The sequence below is a fragment of the Bombina bombina genome, chromosome 9 (genome assembly GCF_027579735.1).
Source record: "Bombina bombina isolate aBomBom1 chromosome 9, aBomBom1.pri, whole genome shotgun sequence".
Lineage (NCBI taxonomy): Eukaryota > Metazoa > Chordata > Amphibia > Anura > Bombinatoridae > Bombina > Bombina bombina.
The window spans coordinates 220538587-220566211 of NC_069507.1; the positions used below are offsets into that span (position 1 = coordinate 220538587).

Consider the following 27625-nt stretch of genomic DNA (forward strand, 5'->3'; position numbering starts at 1 on the left):
GAATGTCCCTTTATTGCGCTCTATGAAATACTCAGGCCATGCCCATGTGCTCTCAGTAGAGAGACTTGCTGTAAAGAGTTTGTGGTACACAGGGACTATTTTCTTGGCGTTGCACCCAGCACAAGTGAGGGTTCAGAAACAGTGACCGGAAGACTGCTAACACTAGGTATCGGCTGAGGCAAATAAAACAGTGACCGGAAGACTGCTAACACTAGGTATCGGCTGAGGCAAATAAAACAGTGACCGGAAGACTGCTAACACTAGGTATCGGCTGAGGCAAATAAAACAGTGACCGGAAGACTGCTAACACTAGGTATCGGCTGAGGCAAATAAAACAGTGACCGGAAGACTGCTAACACTTCAATAGGTATCGGCTGAGGCAAATAAAACAGTGACCGGAAGACTGCTAACACTAGGTATCGGCTGAGGCAAATAAAACAGTGACCGGAAGACTGCTAACACTAGGTATCGGCTGAGGCAAATAAAACAGTGACCGGAAGACTGCTAACACTAGGTATCGGCTGAGGCAAATAAAACAGTGACCGGAAGACTGCTAACACTAGGTATCGGCTGAGGCAAATAAAACAGTGACCGGAAGACTGCTAACACTAGGTATCGGCTGAGGCAAATAAAACAGTGACCGGAAGACTGCTAACACTAGGTATCGGCTGAGGCAAATAAAACAGTGACCGGAAGACTGCTAACACTAGGTATCGGCTGAGGCAAATAAAACAGTGACCGGAAGACTGCTAACACTAGGTATCGGCTGAGGCAAATAAAACAGTGACCGGAAGACTGCTAACAATAGGTATCGGCTGAGGCAAATAAAACAGTGACTGGAAGACTGCTAACACTAGGTATCGGCTGAGGCAAATAAAACAGTGACCGGAAGACTGCTAACACTAGGTATCGGCTGAGGCAAATAAAACAGTGACCGGAAGACTGCTAACACTAGGTATCGGCTGAGGCAAATAAAACAGTGACCGGAAGACTGCTAACACTTCAATAGGTATCGGCTGAGGCAAATAAAACAGTGACCGGAAGACTGCTAACACTAGGTATCGGCTGAGGCAAATAAAACAGTGACCGGAAGACTGCTAACACTAGGTATCGGCTGAGGCAAATAAAACAGTGACCGGAAGACTGCTAACACTAGGTATCGGCTGAGGCAAATAAAACAGTGACCGGAAGACTGCTAACACTAGGTATCGGCTGAGGCAAATAAAACAGTGACCAGAAGACTGCTAACACTAGGTATCGGCTGAGGCAAATAAAACAGTGACCGGAAGACTGCTAACACTAGGTATCGGCTGAGGCAAATAAAACAGTGACCGGAAGACTGCTAACACTAGGTATCGGCTGAGGCAAATAAAACAGTGACCGGAAGACTGCTAACACTAGGTATCGGCTGAGGCAAATAAAACAGTGACCGGAAGACTGCTAACAATAGGTATCGGCTGAGGCAAATAAAACAGTGACCGGAAGACTGCTAACACTAGGTATCGGCTGAGGCAAATAAAACAGTGACCGGAAGACTGCTAACACTAGGTATCGGCTGAGGCAAATAAAACAGTGACCGGAAGACTGCTAACACTAGGTATCGGCTGAGGCAAATAAAACAGTGACCGGAAGACTGCTAACAATAGGTATCGGCTGAGGCAAATAAAACAGTGACCGGAAGACTGCTAACAATAGGTATCGGCTGAGGCAAATAAAACAGTGACCGGAAGACTGCTAACAATAGGTATCGGCTGAGGCAAATAAAACAGTGACCGGAAGACTGCTAACACTAGGTATCGGCTGAGGCAAATAAAACAGTGACCGGAAGACTGCTAACACTTCAATAGGTATCGGCTGAGGCAAATAAAACAGTGACCGGAAGACTGCTAACACTAGGTATCGGCTGAGGCAAATAAAACAGTGACCGGAAGACTGCTAACAATAGGTATCGGCTGAGGCAAATAAAACAGTGACCGGAAGACTGCTAACAATAGGTATCGGCTGAGGCAAATAAAACAGTGACCGGAAGACTGCTAACACTAGGTATCGGCTGAGGCAAATAAAACAGTGACCGGAAGACTGCTAACACTAGGTATCGGCTGAGGCAAATAAAACAGTGACCGGAAGACTGCTAACACTTCAATAGGTATCGGCTGAGGCAAATAAAACAGTGACTGGAAGACTGCTAACACTTCAATAGGTATCGGCTGAGGCAAATAAAACAGTGACCGGAAGACTGCTAACACTAGGTATCGGCTGAGGCAAATAAAACAGTGACCGGAAGACTGCTAACACTAGGTATCGGCTGAGGCAAATAAAACAGTGACCGGAAGACTGCTAACACTAGGTATCGGCTGAGGCAAATAAAACAGTGACCGGAAGACTGCTAACACTAGGTATCGGCTGAGGCAAATAAAACAGTGACCGGAAGACTGCTAACAATAGGTATCGGCTGAGGCAAATAAAACAGTGACTGGAAGACTGCTAACACTAGGTATCGGCTGAGGCAAATAAAACAGTGACCGGAAGACTGCTAACACTAGGTATCGGCTGAGGCAAATAAAACAGTGACCGGAAGACTGCTAACACTAGGTATCGGCTGAGGCAAATAAAACAGTGACCGGAAGACTGCTAACACTTCAATAGGTATCGGCTGAGGCAAATAAAACAGTGACCGGAAGACTGCTAACACTAGGTATCGGCTGAGGCAAATAAAACAGTGACCGGAAGACTGCTAACACTAGGTATCGGCTGAGGCAAATAAAACAGTGACCGGAAGACTGCTAACACTAGGTATCGGCTGAGGCAAATAAAACAGTGACCGGAAGACTGCTAACACTAGGTATCGGCTGAGGCAAATAAAACAGTGACCAGAAGACTGCTAACACTAGGTATCGGCTGAGGCAAATAAAACAGTGACCGGAAGACTGCTAACACTAGGTATCGGCTGAGGCAAATAAAACAGTGACCGGAAGACTGCTAACACTAGGTATCGGCTGAGGCAAATAAAACAGTGACCGGAAGACTGCTAACACTAGGTATCGGCTGAGGCAAATAAAACAGTGACCGGAAGACTGCTAACAATAGGTATCGGCTGAGGCAAATAAAACAGTGACCGGAAGACTGCTAACACTAGGTATCGGCTGAGGCAAATAAAACAGTGACCGGAAGACTGCTAACACTAGGTATCGGCTGAGGCAAATAAAACAGTGACCGGAAGACTGCTAACACTAGGTATCGGCTGAGGCAAATAAAACAGTGACCGGAAGACTGCTAACAATAGGTATCGGCTGAGGCAAATAAAACAGTGACCGGAAGACTGCTAACAATAGGTATCGGCTGAGGCAAATAAAACAGTGACCGGAAGACTGCTAACAATAGGTATCGGCTGAGGCAAATAAAACAGTGACCGGAAGACTGCTAACACTAGGTATCGGCTGAGGCAAATAAAACAGTGACCGGAAGACTGCTAACACTTCAATAGGTATCGGCTGAGGCAAATAAAACAGTGACCGGAAGACTGCTAACACTAGGTATCGGCTGAGGCAAATAAAACAGTGACCGGAAGACTGCTAACAATAGGTATCGGCTGAGGCAAATAAAACAGTGACCGGAAGACTGCTAACAATAGGTATCGGCTGAGGCAAATAAAACAGTGACCGGAAGACTGCTAACACTAGGTATCGGCTGAGGCAAATAAAACAGTGACCGGAAGACTGCTAACACTAGGTATCGGCTGAGGCAAATAAAACAGTGACCGGAAGACTGCTAACACTTCAATAGGTATCGGCTGAGGCAAATAAAACAGTGACTGGAAGACTGCTAACACTTCAATAGGTATCGGCTGAGGCAAATAAAACAGTGACCGGAAGACTGCTAACACTAGGTATCGGCTGAGGCAAATAAAACAGTGACCGGAAGACTGCTAACACTAGGTATCGGCTGAGGCAAATAAAACAGTGACTGGAAGACTGCTAACACTAGGTATCGGCTGAGGCAAATAAAACAGTGACCGGAAGACTGCTAACACTAGGTATCGGCTGAGGCAAATAAAACAGTGACCGGAAGACTGCTAACACTAGGTATCGGCTGAGGCAAATAAAACAGTGACCGGAAGACTGCTAACAATAGGTATCGGCTGAGGCAAATAAAACAGTGACCGGAAGACTGCTAACACTAGGTATCGGCTGAGGCAAATAAAACAGTGACCGGAAGACTGCTAACAATAGGTATCGGCTGAGGCAAATAAAACAGTGACCGGAAGACTGCTAACACTAGGTATCGGCTGAGGCAAATAAAACAGTGACCGGAAGACTGCTAACAATAGGTATCGGCTGAGGCAAATAAAACAGTGACCGGAAGACTGCTAACAATAGGTATCGGCTGAGGCAAATAAAACAGTGACCGGAAGACTGCTAACAATAGGTATCGGCTGAGGCAAATAAAACAGTGACCGGAAGACTGCTAACACTAGGTATCGGCTGAGGCAAATAAAACAGTGACCGGAAGACTGCTAACACTTCAATAGGTATCGGCTGAGGCAAATAAAACAGTGACCGGAAGACTGCTAACACTAGGTATCGGCTGAGGCAAATAAAACAGTGACCGGAAGACTGCTAACAATAGGTATCGGCTGAGGCAAATAAAACAGTGACCGGAAGACTGCTAACAATAGGTATCGGCTGAGGCAAATAAAACAGTGACCGGAAGACTGCTAACACTAGGTATCGGCTGAGGCAAATAAAACAGTGACCGGAAGACTGCTAACACTAGGTATCGGCTGAGGCAAATAAAACAGTGACCGGAAGACTGCTAACACTTCAATAGGTATCGGCTGAGGCAAATAAAACAGTGACCGGAAGACTGCTAACAATAGGTATCGGCTGAGGCAAATAAAACAGTGACCGGAAGACTGCTAACAATAGGTATCGGCTGAGGCAAATAAAACAGTGACCGGAAGACTGCTAACAATAGGTATCGGCTGAGGCAAATAAAACAGTGACCGGAAGACTGCTAACACTAGGTATCGGCTGAGGCAAATAAAACAGTGACCGGAAGACTGCTAACACTAGGTATCGGCTGAGGCAAATAAAACAGTGACCGGAAGACTGCTAACACTAGGTATCGGCTGAGGCAAATAAAACAGTGACCGGAAGACTGCTAACACTAGGTATCGGCTGAGGCAAATAAAACAGTGACCGGAAGACTGCTAACACTAGGTATCGGCTGAGGCAAATAAAACAGTGACCAGAAGACTGCTAACACTAGGTATCGGCTGAGGCAAATAAAACAGTGACCGGAAGACTGCTAACACTAGGTATCGGCTGAGGCAAATAAAACAGTGACCGGAAGACTGCTAACACTAGGTATCGGCTGAGGCAAATAAAACAGTGACCGGAAGACTGCTAACACTAGGTATCGGCTGAGGCAAATAAAACAGTGACCGGAAGACTGCTAACAATAGGTATCGGCTGAGGCAAATAAAACAGTGACCGGAAGACTGCTAACACTAGGTATCGGCTGAGGCAAATAAAACAGTGACCGGAAGACTGCTAACACTAGGTATCGGCTGAGGCAAATAAAACAGTGACCGGAAGACTGCTAACACTAGGTATCGGCTGAGGCAAATAAAACAGTGACCGGAAGACTGCTAACAATAGGTATCGGCTGAGGCAAATAAAACAGTGACCGGAAGACTGCTAACACTAGGTATCGGCTGAGGCAAATAAAACAGTGACCGGAAGACTGCTAACACTAGGTATCGGCTGAGGCAAATAAAACAGTGACCGGAAGACTGCTAACAATAGGTATCGGCTGAGGCAAATCATTTGTCCTCATCCTCCTTTCCGTCACTATATTAAGAGGGATGCCCGGGTATCAGCAGTAGTGCTTTCACATTTGTTCCCTTGGAGTGGGGATACACTCCATGTGCTGTGTCTCATATATTAGAGGTTGCAAGATGTGAGTGATGTTCTGTATACCGCACTCTATTTATGTGTTTGCTGTTTTTTTTTCAGTCTTAAAGGGACAGTGTACACCAGAATTTTTATTGTTTAAAAAGATAGATAAACCCTTTATTACCCATTCTCCAGTTTTTCATAACCAACACAGTTATATTAATACACGTTTTACCTCTGTGATTACCTTGTATCTAAGCCTCTGCAGCCTGCCCCCTTATTTCAGTTCTTTTGACAGACTTGCATTTTAGCCAATCAGTGCTGACCCCTAGGTAACTCAACGGGCATGAGGACAATGTTATCTATATGGCACACATGAACTAACGCCCTCTAGTTGTGAAAAATGTAAAAATGCATTCAGATAAGAGGCGCCTTCAAGGGCTTAGAAATTAGCATATGAGCCTACCTAGGTTTAGCTTTCAACGAAAGAATACCAAGAGAACAAAGCAAAATTGATGATAAAAGTAAATTAGAAAGTTGTTTAAAATTGTATGCCCTATCTTAATTATAAAAGTTTCTTTTTGACTAGATTGTCCCTTTAAGCAGCATCACCAGCTATACCTAAGTGCAACAGCAGCAGAAACGCTGTAGAGTAGATCCCTTATCCATACATGGTGAGATTGCTTTATTATATAGTTACTGTGATTTCAATGTAAAGGGACATTGTTTGATTAATTTATTATAGTTGTATTGAAAAGTGGGATATACTGTTGAGATTGTATTTCTAAAAGTTTAAAGTAATTTCTGGACAAGGGGACCATTTGGCTCTGATTTCTTCAGATATATATTGATTGGGTTATTTTTTTCATGTTTTATTAAAGGTTTTATAAGGAATTTAATTTGACTGTAATGTCCCTATAAGGTAAAAAAAGATCTGAAACAATAATACTAAAGGATAGGACCATATGGAATTCAATATAAAAGTTATAGCTAGGCATAGGACCTGCAGTTATTTGTAACTTAGCTTTGTGTTCTGAACTTACAAACATCAGGCGGGTGGGTATGTTATCCGACTGTACCAGCGGGTTTTTATACAGCCACACCTCTTCCGGTTGGATAACACGTTGGAACGGGTCCAGGAACTCTGTAAACCTTGAGAGAAAAACACAGGAAGGAGTCAGTCAATTTGGCTAATTTACAGATCAACTTTACTCTATCTTTCTTAGCCACACTCTGAAAAGTCAGGATTTCCTGATATCCCACAGTGATAGTAACTGAATAATATGAGCTTCAGTTATTCTGCTATAGATGCTCGAGTGGAGGATAATGTAGTAGATATATAACGCACTATTCTACCTTATAGAAAGGAAATATTCGAGATTAAAATATACTTGTAATAGCAGAAAATGTTTCTAGAAAAAGTTATTACCATTTTGGGGGCATATCTAGATATGCTGTTTATGCCCGGTGCACCAGCCTGCTCAGAGAGACAGTGGTTAAATGATTCATGTCAGAGATTACTCAAGTTCAGACCTCCCAACTGATCCGGATACTTTGAGATTGTCACTGTTGGGAGGTTTACCCATTGCTCTGATTCTCTCTGGCCAGGGAAAATATCCTAGTTTTTTAGGGCATGCCCCCAGATCTGCTCAGGACTTACCCTACCCTGCCCACTACATGCCCAACCTTGACTGTGACACTTTTGTGGTGCCTTGCACAAGCACACAGGAGGTACACTACCTACATGCCCCCTTGGCCTTTCTGTCTGGGAAATGTTGAGTGGTATGTAATTTGCACCAAAACAATAACCACTGGCTACATGAACAGGTGGAATGTTTGAAATTGGATGCACCAGTTACGTACAGTATATATGCCAGAGATGGTACTAAGTCATTCTTCCAAGTCACAAGTAAGTCTGTTTTTGCATTCAAGTCTCAAGTCAAGTCCTGAGTCAACACAGGCAAGACCCAAATCAACACAGGAAGGTCCAAGTCAAGTTGCAAGTCCTCAACTTAAGCTTTGACTCGTAAACAAGTAATTAGTGCTCTTTGCTCTTAGTATCAGACTATTAATTCCTATGGTAAACTTATACTAATTTATTTCAGCAAGGCTTTTACAATATGTTTATGACTTCCCAGTTCAATTTCATTTAAGATTAAGAACAGACTATTTTCACTAAGGGCACCCATCTATCTCTGTTCAATCTGTCTGCCTAGTGATGTGCTTGAAAGTGGGGTATAAACTTAAAGGGGCATTGTACACTAGAATTTTCTTTGCATACATGTTTTGTAGATGATCCATTTATATAGCCTGTCTGGGAGTGTTTTTGTAAAAATTAATAGTTTTGCTTATGTTTAATAACATTGTGCTGATTTTCAGACTCCTAACCAAGCCCCAAAGTTTAAGAAGTATACTGATGTCTACAGATTCCTGTGGCTCCCGTTTGTATAATCTGTCTTTTCATATGCAGGGAAGGGGGAGGGGGAGTGTTTGTTTTTCCTGTTTTCCCAGCCCCTTTCACTGGGTGTCCCTGTCTAACCTCATCAACAGTGCTAAACTGGGAGCTTTTAAGTAAGTCTTTAAAAGGTTTTATGCTGGATGTTTAGATCAGTATCCGTGCATATTCTTCTTTATAGTATTGTCTTTTACATGCAGTTATATGAAAATTGGTGTCTAATAACTAAGTGTAACAAAGACAGAATTATTTTATAGAAATAATACAACTGCTATACACGTTGCATGTGTGTGTGAGAGAGAACGTGTGTCATTCAGTGTTGTTATATCTAAGCCCTAGAACAATTATTTGCTACCTCAAGGAAATAGATTAGGAAACAACATGTGAGAGAGGAAACACAGATGCAGAAGAAATAACTGCTACCATACTTCATCCCATACCTTACAAGTGAGAGAGGAAACACAGATGCAGAAGAAATAACTGCTACCATACTTCATCCCATACCTTACAAGTGAGAGAGGAAACACAGATGCAGAAGAAATAACTGCTACCATACTTCATCCCATACCTTACAAGTGAGAGAGGAAACACAGATGCAGAAGAAATAACTGCTACCATACTTCATCCCATACCTTACAAGTGAGAGAGGAAACACAGATGCAGAAGAAATAACTGCTACCATACTTCATCCCATACCTTACAAGTGAGAGAGGAAACACAGATGCAGAAGAAATAACTGCTACCATACTTCATCCCATACCTTACAAGTGAGAGAGGAAACACAGATGCAGAAGAAATAACTGCTACCATACTTCATCCCATACCTTACAAGTGAGAGAGGAAACACAGATGCAGAAGAAATAACTGCTACCATACTTCATCCCATACCTTACAAGTGAGAGAGGAAACACAGATGCAGAAGAAATAACTGCTACCATACTTCATCCCATACCTTACAAGTGAGAGAGGAAACACAGATGCAGAAGAAATAACTGCTACCATACTTCATCCCATACCTTACAAGTGAGAGAGGAAACACAGATGCAGAAGAAATAACTGCTACCATACTTCATCCCATACCTTACAAGTGAGAGAGGAAACACAGATGCAGAAGAAATAACTGCTACCATACTTCATCCCATACCTTACAAGTGAGAGAGGAAACACAGATGCAGAAGAAATAACTGCTACCATACTTCATCCCATACCTTACAAGTGAGAGAGGAAACACAGATGCAGAAGAAATAACTGCTACCATACTTCATCCCATACCTTACAAGTGAGAGAGGAAACACAGATGCAGAAGAAATAACTGCTACCATACTTCATCCCATACCTTACAAGTGAGAGAGGAAACACAGATGCAGAAGAAATAACTGCTACCATACTTCATCCCATACCTTACAAGTGAGAGAGGAAACACAGATGCAGAAGAAATAACTGCTACCATACTTCATCCCATACCTTACAAGTGAGAGAGGAAACACAGATGCAGAAGAAATAACTGCTACCATACTTCATCCCATACCTTACAAGTGAGAGAGGAAACACAGATGCAGAAGAAATAACTGCTACCATACTTCATCCCATACCTTACAAGTGAGAGAGGAAACACAGATGCAGAAGAAATAACTGCTACCATACTTCATCCCATACCTTACAAGTGAGAGAGGAAACACAGATGCAGAAGAAATAACTGCTACCATACTTCATCCCATACCTTACAAGTGAGAGAGGAAACACAGATGCAGAACAAATAACTGCTACCATACTTTATCCCATACCTTACAAGTGAGAGAGGAAACACAGATGCAGAAGAAATAACTGCTACCATACTTCATCCCATACCTTACAAGTGAGAGAGGAAACACAGATGCAGAAGAAATAACTGCTACCATACTTCATCCCATACCTTACAAGTGAGAGAGGAAACACAGATGCGGAAGAAATAACTGCTACCATACTTCATCCCATACCTTACAAGTGAGAGAGGAAACACAGATGCAGAAGAAATAACTGCTACCATACTTCATCCCATACCTTACAAGTGAGAGAGGAAACATGAAACATGGATGCAGACAAACCCATGAAGTCATTTAAAATGCTGTACTGGGTGTTATTAAAAAAGGGGTGAGTTAGGTATTTTATAGATATTGTTTTGTTTGTCAAGCTCCAGGGACCAGCCTAGAGTAATCACAACTCTCTGATATTTTGTTTTAGAAGGACTAAAGTCTTTCCAAGTCAGAGGGCTTGAGTCAAGTCAAGTCACTGTTGTCTAAATTGAGTTGCAAGTCTTCTTTGATTATGTCGAGGCGAGTCACAAGACATTCAATTTGTGACTTGAGTCCAAGTCATGCCTAAGTCATGTGACCCTGAAATAACGTATATTTGTTGGTACAAGTATATTATACAAAAAGGCTAAAATTCTAAATTGAGATGTACTTGTGAACATTTTTGACTATTATTCCCTTTTAACAAAGCAGATTGAAGTTTTACTGTATGAGAGATGTTGCATGACAATCCAGTGAAAGACAGCAATTATTTATGTTACTATTATATAAAAACATAGATTCCGATTGCAGCTAAGAACCATAAATCCTAAATCAGACTATATTTCCTTCTGAAGCATAAACTTAATTCATTCTTAGCTGTATGCTAATCCCAGATATTCATTCAGTATTTATTTCCTATCACCTGTAATTGTAAGTCTATTCCATTTTTCAGCCATCATTTTTATAAAACGTTTTTGCAAATTATACCTGTTTTTCAACTGTTTTTCAACTTAATGAGACATTAAAATCCATTTTTATTTATGCATCAGACATTATTCACTGCCTTGCAAAAGATCTGAATAAAAAATAAATGTTTTAAAACCATTTTAAACTTTCAATTTGTTGACCCTGGGGGGAGGGAGAAGTGGAAATACTACCGTTTTTACAGTTCTAATTAAGCAAAGTATGCAAAAAAAATAACAAGTTCATCATTGCATTTTTTTTAAGTATGCACAGTTTTGAGATTAATGTCCCTTTAAGATGATGATTACTAGTATTGCTCTTTTTATAAAAAAATATTTTCAATCACAACTTTCCTTTAATATAAATATTTTCTCTACTTTATATTCTATATTTTCTATAAGCTATAAATATTAAAAATGATATAAAAGCCTCTTGCTTTGGTTTAAAAATTATGCATTGGGAGACCAAAAACATTTTCAGTACGCTACAAATGCAACTCAAGCAGCTGATTTAGGCACTCTGCAGCATTTTGAAAACCTAAGTTGCAGATTTTGCTTTTAGACCTCTAGGGAGCATAGGATAAGTTGGGTTGCACACTCTAATAAAATACTGGATGAATTGCAGGTGATTATTGGATATGAGCGGTAGGTGGGATTATACAAAGGCCCCATCACAACAATGAACTTTGTATCGCTTGGGATGCCAGTAACAGGAAAATTATTTTTATCTCTCTGGCTACCAGTAACAAAAATCCAGCAGTGTTATGCCCCCCTTGACTGCCAGTAGCACACACAGAACAATGTTTTTACACCCCATACCTCCCAACATTTGTGGCTGAGAAAGAGGGACACATGAGGTTCATAGCAGCAAGTCACCACTTTGTGGGTGGAGTCATGCTGGGAGGGCAGGGATCATGGGAGGTTAGTGGATGGGATTGTGGGTGTTTCTGAGTGGTCTGTTGGTGTGTCAGGGCAGTTTGTGGCTGTTTTTCAGTGTTCAGTGGGTGGGGCTAAGGGAAATTTTGTAAAGAGGGACATATCGCTGTCTGAAAGGGACAGAGAGACAGAGCTCAGAACCCTGGATAGTGCTTGCGTATTCTTGGCTACATTTAGCCACCAATAAGCAAGTGTAACACAGGTTCTGAACCAAAAATTGTCTGGCTCCTAAGCTTTACATCCCTGCTTTTTTAAATAAAGATAGCAAGAGAACGAAAAAAAATGATAATAGGTGTAAATTAGAAAGTTGCTCTATCTGAATCATTACAGAATGTTTTTTGGGTTTAGTATCCCTTTAAGTTATGATACCTTTGTTTATAAATTAGATTTTTTAGACCATGCACTATTTAGTAGCCTCTATTGAACCATTTCTCATTTTTTTATACCCTTCTTGAGACACCATTTCCCAAACAATATTTAAGATGAGTTCTGGAATATTGCTTTGTATGTATCCCTTGACATAATACTTTAAGCCTTTATTGCTTCAGTTTCTCATAAATCAATTCAGCATAGGGCATATCAGTAGTTTAAGGTTTTATTGTGCTTTAACATCATCACACAACAATTGAGCATATGACATATCAATCATTTATGTTGATATTGACTCATGTCTCACTCAGCATAAAGCGTGACTATTTCAATAAATCACACAAATTAGGTATAAGACATAACAATATGCTTCAACTGACTTATACATCAGTCCAGCACAAAATAACTCAATAGTCAGCTACAATGCATTTTGAAGTGTGTGCCTTTCTGGCAGTCAACAAGTTTAAAGGACAAAACATCTTGTAATTATGACATTTTTCTTCAATTTTGCAATAGAGGGACAGTCTACACCAGAATATTTATTGTTTTAAAAGATAGATAATCCCTTTTTCCATCTAAAGGGGAGGAGAGTCCATGGCTTCATTCATTACTATTGGGAATTAAGAACCTGGCCACCAGGAGGAGGCAAAGACACCCCAGCCAAAGGCTTAAATACCTCTCCCTCTCCCCTCATCCCCCAGTTATTCTTTTCCTTTCGTCACAGGAGGTGGCAGAGAGTTGCCGAAGATTCGGAGGTCTCTTATGGAGGGTATTACTCTTCGCAATGGGACAGGAGTTTTAAGTAGCCCTACAAGGCTTCTCAGTGAGGGCTTGGGTGAAAGTTAGAGTCCGGAGATGCAGGGAGAGTCTCTTTTGCGAAACCATCCTGACTCATATTAACAGCTCCTACAGCACTCAGCGTTGACGAGTTTCATAGACTGCTTTCTTCTCTCAAGTCCATGTCAGGAGTGCTGCTACGACCTGTCACACTTGAAGGGCCGTGTTCCTGTTCCACGGCATGGATTCTGGTAAGATCGTTTCATTTTATACACAATGTTAACATAGGGCCACAGTGTGGCACCTTTTATCTTTACAGAATCAAGGGTTAATATTCCTGGTAGGGGAATTATTGAACAGGACTATGGGGTTATGCATGATATTGTTTATTGTGTCTTTGCTGCGTTGTGCGGGATAAGGCTCTGGCAATGTGTGGAACTATCAGGTACTTCCAGGAGTTTTTGCACAGTCTTTTTTTTACGCATTTTCTCCTTTAGGCAGCGGCGGTTCTACAAGGCACCCGGGTGACTGGGTGGGGCTCTTCACTTCCAGTCTGATCTGCGACGGAGGAGACAAAGCAGTTTCTGTAGTCCAGTTTACAGGAGGTGGTGAGTGCCCCGGCCATTGGCAGTTATAAAGGTGTCTGTTAGTTTCTCTTTTATTCTAATAAAAGCATAAGCTATGGAGGATTCTGACGCGTTAGATGGTACTCCCTCTTTGGCAAAGTTTCATACTTGTGTTTATTGTGAGGTTTCCGGGAGACCAGCCTGCCCAATTATGTTCCACATGCCTTGAGAGGGTCGAGACATATAAGACTAAAAGAATGTCTAGTACCACTGAGCCGTCCACCTCTTAGGGTTCTCCATCCCATGAGGTGTGTTCCCGAGTTGAGTCCCCTATTGCACATGCAGCGCCCCGAGGTCCGACTGTTGCTCCTTCGGGAGAGATATGTTGGCCAACAGATTTTGCGTATCAACTGCAGACGGCGGTTTCTAAAGTTATCCACGCCTTACCGCGTTCTGCTAAGCACAGGCGTAGGGCCTTTCAGAGTGGCCCAACTCAGGACTTGTCTTCGTCGGATGCTCCTGTGGAGTGGTTCAATGACAGGGCCCACTCCGACGCGTTTGAGAGCACTCCTTCTGGGTCAGAATCCGTGTCATCTAAAGCTCCGGCAGAGGAGTCTGGCTATAGGTTTAAGATGGAGAATTTGCTCTTTTTGCTAAAGCAAGTGCTTGCTACTCTAGAGGTTCTGGAGTCGAAGCTTCTGGAGCAACATTCTATCCCTAAGCTAGATAAGGTTTATGAGGAAAGGGTGGTACCCCAGACCTTCCCGGTTCCTATAAAGATGGCTAACATTATCAAGAACGAATGGGATTGATTAGGTTCTTCCTTTTGCCCTTCTTCATCTTTTAAGAAACTTTTCCCCATTCCAGAGGCTCATTTGGAGTTGTGGGGAACAATTCCTAGGGTGGATGGGGCCATCTCCACGCTCGCTAAGAGAACGACTATTCCCCTAGAGTATAGTTCGTCGTTCAAAGAGCCAAAGATGTTTCAGCACACAGGGTTTGTTTTTCAGCCGGCAGCAGCCGTAGCAGTGGTTACTGGAGCTGCGTCATATTGGTGTGATTCCCTGAGTGAAATGATTGAGGGTGAACCCTCTTTCGAAGAGGTGCAGGAAAATATTAAGGCTTTTAAGGTAACTAATTCTTTCATTTGCAACGCCAATATGCAAATTATTCCCCTGAATGCTAAGGTGTCAGGGTTTTCGGTTTTAGCGCACAGGGCTTTGTGGCTAAAATCTTGGTAGGCAGATATAACCTCTAAATTGAGGTTGCTGTCCCTGCCCTTTCTCGGAAAGATTCTGTTCAGTCCAGGCCTGGACTCGATAATTTCCACGGTTACTGGAGGCAAGGGTGCCTTCCTGCCCCAAGATAAGAAAGCTAAACCAAAAGGAGCTACTTTTCATCGAAGGCGGACCAGTTCAAGGGAACTTGGAAGCCTGCTCAGTCTTGGAACAAGTCCAAACAGAACAAGAAACCAGCAGAAACCAAGTGGGCATAAAGGGGTGGCCCCCGACAGGTCTATGGTTCGAGTAGGGGGCAGGTTATCTCTATTCTCCGAAGCCTGGTTGCAGGATGTCAAGGATCCCTGGGTTCTTTAGGTTGTCTCCCAGGGTTACAGGATAGGAGTCAAGTCCTTCCCTTCCAGGGGCAGATTCCTTGTGTCAAACCTGCCATCGAGGCCGGAAAAGAAAGAAGCCTTTCTAGGATGTGTGAGGGATCTTTCCTATTTAGGTGTTATTGTACCAGTACCTCTTGCATTAAGGGGTCTAGGTATTAATCAAATCTGTTCGTAGTTCCAAAAAAGGAGGGCACGTTCCACCCGATTTTGGATCTGAAGTGTTTAAACAAGTTTTTGTCTGTTCCATCATTCAAAATGAAAACGATCAGGTCCATTTTGCCCCTAGTTCAAGAGGGGCAGTTAATGACCCCAATAGACTTGAAGGATGCCTACCTTCATGTTCCGATTCACAGGGACTACATAAAGTTCCTAAGATTTGCATTCCTGGACCAGCACTTCCAGTTTGTGACCCTTCCTTTTGGTCTGGCGATGGCCCCAGGAGTTTTCACGTAGGTTCTTGGGGCCCTACTTGCTGTAGCCAGATCCAGGGGCATTGCGGTGGCACCCTATCTAGACGACATCCTGGTTCATGCGCCGTCCCTTAGTCAGGCAGTGGACCATTCAAGGTCTCTTCTCCTGTTACTTCAATCTCATGGTTGGAAGATAAACTCTGGGAAGAGCTCCCTGATACCCAGCACCAGGGTGGAGTTTCTGGGCATGATCATAGACTCTGTGTCTATGAAGATTTTTCTCACGGATCAGAGACGCAGGAAGTTTGCGTCCTCTTGTCTGGTCCTTTGATCCTCAGAGAGGCCCTCGGTGGCCCAATGTATGGAGGTGATCGGGCTCATGGTCTTCAGCATAGACATTATTCCATTTGCCAGGTTTTATCTCAGACCTCTTCAGTTATGCATGTTGAGGCAATGGAATGGTGATCATTGAGAACTCTCACAGCTGATATCCATGGATGTATGGGCTCAGACATCCCTCTCTTGGCGGATTTGCCTGGAACAACTGTCCATGGGGACATCCTTCTTGAGACTGTCCTGGGAGATTGTGACAACGGACGCGAGTCTGGCGGGATGGGGAGCTGTCTGGGGTGCCAGACTGGAGTCCCCGTTACGGTTTGAGGTCGAGGGACCCCCAGGCAGAACTGATAGATGCATTAGCGGTGCCTTGGGGGTTCAATCTAGCATACATTTTTCCTCCCTTACCACTTCTACCTCGTATAGTGGCACGCATAAAGCAGGAGAGAGCGTCGACCATTCTGATTGCTCCTTCATGGCCGTGGAGGACGTGGTTTACGGATCTGGGGGGAATGTCATCCTCTCCACTGTGGAGGTTACCCTGTTGCAGGGATCTGTTGGAACAGGGTCCTTTCCAACATCAGAATCTCGAGTCTCTGAGGCTGACTGCGTGGAGATTAAACGCTTAGTCCTAGCTAAGAGAGGTTTTTCTGAAAGTGTGATTGACATGCTAGTTCAGGCAAGGAAGCCAGTCACTCGGCACATCTACCATAAGGTGTGGAGGACTTACTTAACCTGGTGTGAGAAACATAGATACCCTTGGCACAAGGTGAGGGTTTCCAGAATTCTGTCCGTTCTTCAAGAAGGTCTAGAGAAGGGACTTGCCGCTAGTTCCTTAAAGGGACATATTTTGGCATTATCTATTTTGTTACACAGGAGACTCGCTGAGCTCCTTGACATCCAATCCATGTTCAGGCTTTATCTTGATTCAGACCTGTCTTTAGGCAGTCTGCTCCACCGTGGAGCTTGAACTTGGTCCTTAGGGTTTTGCAACAGGTCCCTTTTATGCATTCCCTTGACATTAAGATTCTGTCCTGGAAGGTTCTTTTCCTGTTGGCTATTACATCGGTTCACAGAGTGTCTGAATTGGCGGCCTTGCAACATGGGCCACCTTATCTGTTTTTTCATTCGGATAAGGCTGTTCTTCGTACCGGCTTGGTACCGGCTTCCCAAGGTGGTGTCCAATCGTAACATCAATCAAGAAATAGTTGTTCCTTCTCTGAGCCCTAACCCTTCTTCTTCGAAGGAGCGGTTACTTCATAATCTAGATGTGGTCTGTGCCCTGAAGTTTTATCTTCAGGCTACAAAGGACTTTAGACAATCTACATCTCTTTTTGTCGCGTATTCAGGAAAGCGCAGGGGTCAGAGTGCTTCTACTACTTCTTTGTCTTTTTGGCTGAGGAGCTTGATCTGCTTGGCTTACGAGACAGCAGGACATAAGCCTCCTCAGAGGATCACGGCTCATTCCACTAGAGTGGTGGTTTCATCTTGGGCCTTCAAGAATGAGGCCTCTATGGAGCAGATTTGTAAGGTGGCTACCTGGTCTTCCTTACATACTTTTACGAAGTTTTACAAATTTTATGTTTTTGCTTCTGAGGAAGCGGCTTTTGGGAGAAAGGTTCTACAGGCTGTGGTGCCCTCAGATTAGAGTCCGCCTTTTACCCTCAAAGTTTCATTCAGGGTCCTTTAGAGCTTGGGTATATGTTCCCAATAGTAATGAATGAAGCCGTGGACTCTCCTCCCCTTTAGATGGAAAACATAAATTATGCTTACCTGATAATTTAATTTCCATCGTGGGGAGGAGAGTCCACGGCTCCCGCCCGTATCTCTGGTGGGCGGACCTAAATTTTTCTTCTGGCACCATTTATACCCTGATGTTTCTCCTACTGTTTCTTCTTCACTTGGCAGAATGACTGGGGGATGAGGGGAGTGGGGGAGGTATTTAAGCCTTTGGCTGGGTTGTCTTTGCCTCCTCCTGATGGCCAGGTTCTTAATTCCCAATAGTAATGAATGAAGCCATGGACTTTCCTCCCTACGATGGAAATGAAATTATCCGGTAAGCATAATTTATGTTATTACCTATTCCCTAGTTTTGCATAACCAACACAGTTATATAAATACACGTTTTACCCCTGTGATTATCTTGTATCTAAGACTCTGCAGACAGCTCCCTTATGACGGACGGTTCCTTTGACAGACTTGCATTGTAGCCAATCAGTGTTGACTCCATGAGAGTGAGCACAATGTTATCTATATGGTACACATGAACTAGCACTGTCTAGCAGTGAAAAACACAAAATGCTACCCTAAACTCTCACTTTTTTTTATATCAGTAGCGGAGGACATACAGCTGGTGAGGAGGCTACTGACACTAATCTAATTAGCAGCACTATTTGTACATCCAATTTGTGCGACTAATGCTGCTAATTTGATAAGCGGCGGGGTTCACTCAGGACTAGCAGCGCTCTGTAGGCCCTGAGCGGCACTTCTACTGTGTGTTTTGCGTGGGTTAAACACACAGCAGTGTAGGGTCAATAACGAATTAGAGAATGTATTTTTTTTTTACTATTATGGCCCTTTGAATAATTCTCAGCTGTATGTATAGCCCACATAGTCTTAAATTCTCTAACAGTATTTTATGGGGGTGGGGTAAAATTTTGAGTTTAAGTTGTCTTTAATTTATTTCTTGCTTTAAACATCACTAGTTTAAGGTATCATTGCTTTACTTGGATCACATCGTAGTCCAGTAAAAATCCTATCTATAATTTACCATGCCATAGATTCAAATTAATCACACGTCTATGTCGGAGATATATAAATAGTTTAAAATATTATTTTCTCAACTGTACAAAAAAAAATCAGGTATAACAAATATCAATAGTTAATAGCTTTACTGGGTTTTTTTTCAGCAAGAGACGTATTAAAATGGGAGTCAGTCTAGGATAGCGTTAGCAATTCAATCTGCTGAGCTAGACATCTCCTGCTCAGAGACAGATGTGAGGGATTTGAATAACAAACTATACAGGAAGCAAAACGCAAATTGATGCACGGAACATGCTCTCTGCTAATACCAATACATGTCCCTTTTTAACATCAGCAACCAGAATATCCCTTCCCAAGAGGCTGCTTATAGAGGCATTTAATCACAATCTATTTTTGATAATTACTGACATATTAACAGCTGCAGATGAGCCAGTTGTTTAATGTAATAGTATTTCTAATGCTTTCTTTAAATGTAAAATTCTATTCAAATGTTTCTAATAATTTGATTCAAATTATGCAATATTTGAATTAGAAAAATTTGAATTAAAGGGATAATTTAGTAAGAATTAAACTTTCATGATTCAGATAGAGCAGGCAATTTTAAGCAACTTTCTAATTTACAAAAAATTAAAAATAGAGGTGCACCTGACAACGTCTAATGCGCTACCTAGAGTGCTAGCAGTCCAAAAAGTACATGTAACAGAGTTAAAGAGAAAGAACAAATGCCATGATAAGTGTTTATCAAAGAAAGACAAGGGCTGCACTCCATATAAAACAGCGCTTTATTATAAAAACAAGTAAAGTTGATTGGACGCAAGTGCAAAATAAAGCCCCCACCTACAAAATCACAAGACAGACAAACATACACAGATTACATATATAAAAGACCAAACTGTGTTGATACTCTGAAGTCTCTAACTGCAAAATACCAATGCTAGACATACAATATAGACGCTCAAAAATGGGCTCAAAATTCTAAAGCCGTCCGGCCTGTAATATATACTATATTGTGAAAGTCCAGTAAAGATATAAAGGTAGAGGAGGGGCCAGAGTGAACAAGAGAATTAGTTCATTCGATAAAATACGGAAAGTCCGTTATCATCAAAAACCAGGTACTCAAGTGTTGATCAACACGCACTGGTATGTGGCCATTGTGCTCCCATAATAAACTCAATCAAAAACAAAATGATTTTTTTTTTATATGACGATCACAATCACTTGATTAACGCATTTTGCCCCTCCCACAAAGGGCTGGAACAGGGGCCATATCGGATGTTAACTTTCTAATTTACTCCTACTATCAATTTTCCTTCGTTCTCTTGGTATCTTTATTTGAAAAAGCAAGAATGTAAGCATAGGAGTCGGCCCATTTTTGATTCAGTATATAAACAAGGAATGGAAGGGAGCGCTACAAGCTTAATAGGGTGAAAGCTACTGATCCTGAGTAAAAGATCTCAGAGTCTTGAGAAAGGCCTTGGTACAGGCCGAAACGCGTTGACACAGACATACTGGTAAGCCTATTCCCTTTTATCTTTAAAGTGTAAACACTTTATTGCACCATTGTTTGTTTGTTTTTCTTACAGGTTAGAAGTTTCTACTATGTTTTACCTGTAATTTTTCATCATCACCAACACTTTCCATTGGTACTAGTTTTTACCAGCACATTTTTCCTCAATTGTAAACACATTTTTCAACATCACATTTGACTTTTTATGTCTGGATAACACAGGATCTACAGCTAATTCCACATTTTATAACTCTTTTTCCTTTTTTCTGTTTGCTGTTTTTTTCACGAATGCATTCACTTTGACTTTCTCACATAATTTTTGTTGCATACTACTTCGCAGATTTTGGATTTCCCACCACTGTTTGGAGAAATAACATTGGAAATTTGAGGACTTAATTTGAACATTTTATTTTGAGGATTTGATTTTTTATTTTTATTTTCACTGTTGGGACTTAGAGACATTTTTTGATATATTCATTCACAATATATATTTTTTGTACACCCCATTGTTCTACTTATTGTTACCACATGTTGTTATACCTTGTACCCGTGTACTCTATCTCTGATTACTTAATTTTATGTATAACATTGTGTAGCATTTATTGATAGACTATTCATTGTATTTTTAGCATACTATATATATCATGGATCCATGTTATTTTTAACGTTTTAATTATTAGACCGCGGTCATTGTATTAATTAATCTTTTATTAAAATTGCACTTTTATGTACCTTTATGTAATTTTGCATTTATGTACTCAGGATCAGTAGCTTTCACCCTATTAAGCTTGTAGCGCTCCCTTCAATTCCTTGTTTATATACTGTTTCTTTCAGTCCGCTAGGGGACTGCTTTGGAAGTGAGCTTTAGGACTCTTTAGCGCTTGGTTTACTACATCCTTCATAACAATTTTTGATTCAGCACCTGGGTAGCACTTTCTGATTAGGGTCTAAGTGTAGCCAACAATCAACAAGCACTACCCAGGTGCGGAACCAAAAATGGGTTCCTAAGCTCACATTAAAATAAAGATAGCAAGAGAAAGAAGAAAAATTGATAATAGGAGTAAATTAGAATCTGAATCATGAAAGTTTAATTTTTTTTAAAAAAAATTTTTTATTGAGGTTTTGCAAAGAGTTGGACACACATTGACAATAATGACAATATTTAGGTTGCCCATTGCTTATTGACATGAAAAGGAAAACAATAAATATCAAATCATAAACTTCTAAAACCTCCATTTTACAGAATTACTAACATACGGCTAGATTATGAGTTGTGCGTTAAGGTAAAAAAGCAGCGTTAACAAGTCCTAACGTTGCCTTTTTACGCCCACTGGTATTACGAGTGTTGCAGGTTTAGGGACCCCGCACACTTTTTTGGCCTTACCGCAAACCGGCTTACGTAAACTTCATAAACCCTTTTTTCTATGGGACTTCCATAGCGCCGGTATCACAAGTCTGTCTTGGGAGGCCAAAAAGTGACCAGTACACCCTCTACCTCCAAGATCCCTAACGCATTCTAAAGTCAGTAGTTATGAGTTTTACACTGCAACGCTGTAGCATAAAACCCATAACTAAAGTGCTAAAAAGTACACTAACACCCATAAACTACCTATTAACCCCTAAACCGAGGCCCACCTGCATCGCAAACACTATAATAAAAATTTTAACCCCTGATCTGCCACTCTGGACATCGCCGCCACTATACTAAACATATTTACTGCCGCACTCCTGCCTCGCAAACACTAGTTAAATATTATTAGCCCCTAATCTGCCGCCCCTAACATCGCAGCCACCTACATTATATTTATAAACCCCTAATCTTCCGCCACCACTATATTAAATTTATTAACCCCTAAACCTAAGTCTAACCCTAACCCTAACACCCCCTAACTTAAATATCATTTAAATAAATCTAAATAAAATTACTACCATTAACTAAATTATTCCTATTTAAAACTAAATACTTACCTATAAAATAAACCCTAAGCTAGATACAATATAACTAATAGTTACATTGTATCTAGCTTAGGCTTTATTTTTATTTTACAGGCAAGTTTGTATTTATTTTAACTAGGTAGAATAGTTATTAAATAGTTATTAACTATTTAATAACTATCTAGCTAAAATAAATACAAATTTACCTGTAAAATAAAACCTAACCTAAGTTACAATAACGCCTAACACTACACTATAATTAAATCAATTCCCTAAATTAAATACAATTAAATAAATTAAATTAAATTAGCTAAATCACAAAAAAACACACTAAATTACAGAAAATAAAAAACAAATTTCAGATCTTTAAACTAATTACACCTAATCTAATAGCCCTATCAAAATAAAAAAGTCCCCCCCCCCAAAAAAAAAACCCCTAGCCTAAACTAAACTTCCAATAACCCTTAAAAGGGCCTTTTGCGGGGCATTGCCCCAAAGAAATCAGCTCTTTTTCCTGTAAAAAAAAAATACAAACACCCCCCCAACAGTAAAACCCACTACCCACACAACCAACCCCCTAAATAAAATACTAACTTATAAAAAACCTAAGTTCCCCATTGCCCTGAAAAGGGCATTTGGATGGGCATTGCCCTTAAAAGGGCATTTAGCTCTATTGCGACCCAAAGTCCCTTTGTATTTATTTTAGCTAGGTAGTTATTAAATAGTTAATAACTATTTAATAACTATTCTACCTAGTTAAAATAAATACAAACTTGCCTGTAAAATAAAAATAAACCCTAAGCTAGATACAATGTAACTATTAGTTATATTGTAGCTATCTTAGGGTTTATTTTATAGGTATTTAGTTTTAAATAGGAATAATTTAGTTAATGATAGTAATTTTATTTAGATTTATTTAAATGATATTTAAGTTAGGGGGTGTTAGGGTTAGGGTTAGACTTAGATTTAGGGGTTAATACATTTAATATAGTGGCGGCGACGAGTCGGCAGATTAGGGGTTAATAAGTGTAGGTAGGTTGCAGTGACATTGGGGGCGGGAGATTAGGGGTTAATAAATATAATGTAGGTGTCGGCGATGTTGGGGGCAGCAGATTAGGGGTTAATAAGTGTAGGATTAGGGGTGTTTAGACTCGTTGTTCATGTTAGGGTGTTAGGTTTAAACATAAAATGTGTTTACCCATAGGAATCAATGGGGCTGCGTAACGCTGTTTTTTGGCAGGTGTTAGGCTTTTTTTCAGCCGGCTCTCCCCGTTGATGTCTATGGGGAAATCGTGCATGAGCACGTACGACCAGCTCACCGCTGACTTAAGCAGCGCTGGTATTGGAGTGCGGTAAGGAGCACAATTTTGCTCTACGCTCACTTCTTGCCTTTTAACGCCGGGTTTGTAAAAACCTGTAATTCCAGTGCTGCAGGTAAGTGAGCGGTGAGAAAAAACTGCTCATTAGCACCGCACAGCTCCTAACACAAAACTCGTAATCTAGCCGTCAGATATGCAACTACTTGGCTGGCCACTCTTGAACCTCTTAATTAAGGAGAATGATATATATATATATATATATATATATATATATATATATATATATATATGGTAGGCGCTTCAGCGGCCACTTTTGGGCCTTATGATGACACAAAATAAAGTATCTTAGAAGATGTAATGATCAATTTTATACCTAGATAAATTGAAGGACAGAGAAATTAGGGACTGATAGTGTTCAGGACATATTTAGTATCATCTGGATAAAGCTGTCTAATATGTTGACTTCATTATAATAGGCGTTGTGATATAGTAACTCCAGAGGGTAAAGTAATATAAATTGGCAAGTGTAGGTTGGCTATTTTATGGGATTAGGACTTTGATTTCGCTATAGTTCTTGTGAGGTAGCACTGTGAAGCTTGTCTATGGGTTAACTCTTCAAAAACAGAAGAGGAGTTCTGCTCACATGAACATATCCTTTGTAAAAATAGAGCAAGTAACTAATGGGATAACTGTATTGTGTCTCACTTATCAGCCCACTATATGAACCCCAATCCAACCTAACTTGATAGTTATAGGGTCTGCAGGGTATAGATGTTTCACAAAGGGCCCGTGTTGTATAGTGAAATAAAGTATTGACAACCATTAACAGCATGAACTTAACATAAGCAATAATATACAGTATATATGCTTCTAAGGGCTTAACTGTAAAACATATAAACACATATGATATGCAATACTGCTATAACTAAAATATTTTAGTCATACATGTAAATTCAATGGTTGGGGTGTATAGACAGTTTCTAACCATTAGTGAGGTCTCAGGCTAAACATCTTCCTGAATATAATAGTCTATGAATAAACTTCTGTAGTGTAATTGGGATATCACTGAATAAGTACAACAGTTCGCTCGTACGTCTTTAGAGCTTATTATAACAGTCCAGGACTTTGTGAGTAATTACCTTGATGACTAGTAAAATGTCATTATATGCGTTAATGTGAGGAAGTCCTGGTTTATATATCTTTCTCAACCCACCCCATGGCGTTCAGAGCTGGAAGTGCTAATAGCTGCTCGTTGCCTAGGGGGGGAGTCGGCTCCTGTCTGCGTGCGGCGGTGACGTCATCGCTGCACACTCCCTCCCTTCCTGATGCCGGTCTGGATTCCTCCTGTGGCGCGAACCCTGCAGCTATGTAAGTACTTCACTTACATTCACCTATGCCCAAGTATAGGTGTTACTTTCTGTTCTCCTGGGTGTTATTTTGCTATATGCTGACTGTGATATACTGCTGCTGAACTCTGCTTGTCTGACCGCTATACCTGTTTACCCCTTAACTGCTGGTTTGATATACTGCTGCTGAACTCTGCTTGTCTGACCACTCTGCCTGTTTACCCCTTAACTGCTGGATTGATATACTGCTGCTGAACTCTGCTTGTCTGACCACTCTGCCTGTTTACCCCTTAACTGCTGGATTGATATACTGCTGCTGAACTCTGCTTGTCTGACCACTCTGCCTGTTTACCCCTTAACTGCTGGATTGATATACTGCTGCTGAACTCTGCTTGTCTGACCACTCTGCCTGTTTACCCCTTAACTGCTGGATTGATATACTGCTGCTGAACTCTGTTGTCTGATGGCTCTGCCTGTTTACCCCTTAACTGCAGGATTAATTTACTGCTGCTGTGCTGAACTCTGATTGTCTGACCACTCTGCCTGTTTACCCCTTAACTGCTGGATTGATATACTGCTGCTGAACTCTGTTGTCTGATGACTCTGCCTGTTTACCCCTTAACTGCAGGATTAATTTACTGCTACTGAACTCTGATTGTCTGACCACTCGGCCTGCTTACCCCTTAACTGCTGGATTAATATACTGCTGCTGAACTCTGTTGTCTGACCACTCTGCCTGTTTACCCTTTAACTGCTGGATTGATTTACTGTTGCTGAACTCTGCCTGTCTCACTACTCTGCTTGTTTAACCCCTATTTCTCTGGACTGCCTTACTGTTGCCAAACCCTGCCTGCCTGACCATCCTAGTGGTTTACCTCTGGACTGCCTTACTGTTGCCAAACCCTGCCTGTCTGACCATCCTAGTTTTTTACCCCTGGACCGCCTTGCTATTGCGAACCCTGCCTGTCTGACCTTTCTGGTGGTCTATTCCTGATTTCCTGCCTGTTTCCGCTGAGTACTATCCTGCCTGTGGTGAGTGCCGCTTACCTCATCTTGCGAACTTTCTCTGCTCTGGGATATTCCCTATCATTCCTGCTCAATAACAAGACTACTGGCTGAGTTCGGTCTGTTAGGGGAATATCCCACGAGCATTACATTATACTTGGGCCATGGAGCCAAATGAGGTAGCAAGAGCGGTTTATCTTTAGGGACAGATGTTGGGAACCCATACTACACAGTTGCAGAGTGTGGATTCCAAACTAGAGGCTATAACCGCTCAACTCTCTGCACTAGTTGCAGCAAGCAATACCACTCCTGTTGTTGTACCACCAGTCTCTGCTCCTAGTACTGCGGCTTCTTCCCCTGCTTCTGGAAGCATTCCCCGGATACCATTGCCTGACACATATGAAGGTACCACTGATTGCAGGGGTTTTCTTAACCAGTGCAGGCTGCACTTCCCTAACGATCCTCACACCTTTCAGTCTCACCAATCAAGGGTCACCTTTATCATTTCCTTACTGAAAGACAAGGCCTTAGCCTGGGTCTCTCCCCTTTTGGAACAGAACGCTCCGCTCCTGCATAATGCTGATGCTTTCATTTCTGCATTATCTTCTGTGTTTGGGACTTCTGGCCGAACCTCTGCTGCAGAATTTTCTCTACTGGATCTCCGCCAGGGCAATAGAACTGTGGCACAATTCGCCATCAAGTTTCGCCCCTTGGCACTTGAAACCACTTGGGATGGCAGTGCTCTCAAGGCAGCCTTTAGGAGGGGTCTACATGAACGCATAAAAAATGAACTCACTTATCGTGATATTCCTTCTTCTTTGGATGACTTTATAATGCTTTGTATCAGTCTGGACTCTCGCAAGCTGAGAGAGACAGAACTCAGAGGGTGCTTCCCTCCCGTCCTTCTATTTGTCCGGTTTCTGCAATATCCTCTACCCCTTCAACAGCTCCAGTTACCCCAGCAGAGGAACATATGGATCTCTCCTCCATCAACCCCTCAGAGTCTGAAAGACAGAGAAGAAGGAGATTAAGACTATGCTTTTATTGTGGATCAAACGCCCAAAACTCAAGAATTGGTGATCCATTTTGAATCAGCACCCTTGACCCTGACTGTGGGAGTCCTTCATATCGAACAGCTGCAGTTGAGGTCATTCATTCCCCAGCACAGCCTGTCATCCTTGATCTTCCTTGGCTTCGTATACACAATCCACAGTTTGACTGGGCTGAAGGACAACTGTCCTCCTGGGGTACCTCCTGTTTCCACTCCTGCTTTGCTAAAGTCACTCCTCTGCTCCGCATCCCCATAGCCAGTATACAGACTCCTCCAAACCTTCCCTCAGTATATGCAGACTTCGCAGATGTGTTTGAGAAAAAAGCAGCTGACGTGCTCCCACCCCACCATCCTTATGACTGCAAAATTGACCTCATTCCCGGAGCCCCACTTCCTAAAGGGAGGACTTATCCTCTGTCCAAAGCTGAAATCAAATCCATGGAGGAGTATATCCAAGAGAACCTAGCTAAAGGTTTCATTTTCCCTTGCTCCTTTCCTGCTGGGGCAGGCTTCTTTTTTGTCAGTATGAAGGATGATGGGCTCAGACCCTGCATCGACTACAGGGCCTTGAACAACATCGCTATCAAAAAATGCTATTGCATTC

General features: G+C 41.7%; 1 protein-coding gene across 1 annotated transcript in view; it reads right to left on the bottom strand.

The window, feature by feature from the left end:
- PLPP4 (phospholipid phosphatase 4) overlaps positions 1-27625 on the bottom strand; it is a 280271-nt gene that overhangs the window by 115333 nt on the left and 137313 nt on the right. Inside the window, exon 2 of the mRNA XM_053692654.1 lies at positions 6941-7049. Within this exon, the coding sequence (XP_053548629.1) occupies positions 6941-7049 (109 nt within the window). The remainder of the gene's footprint in view (positions 1-6940; positions 7050-27625) is intronic.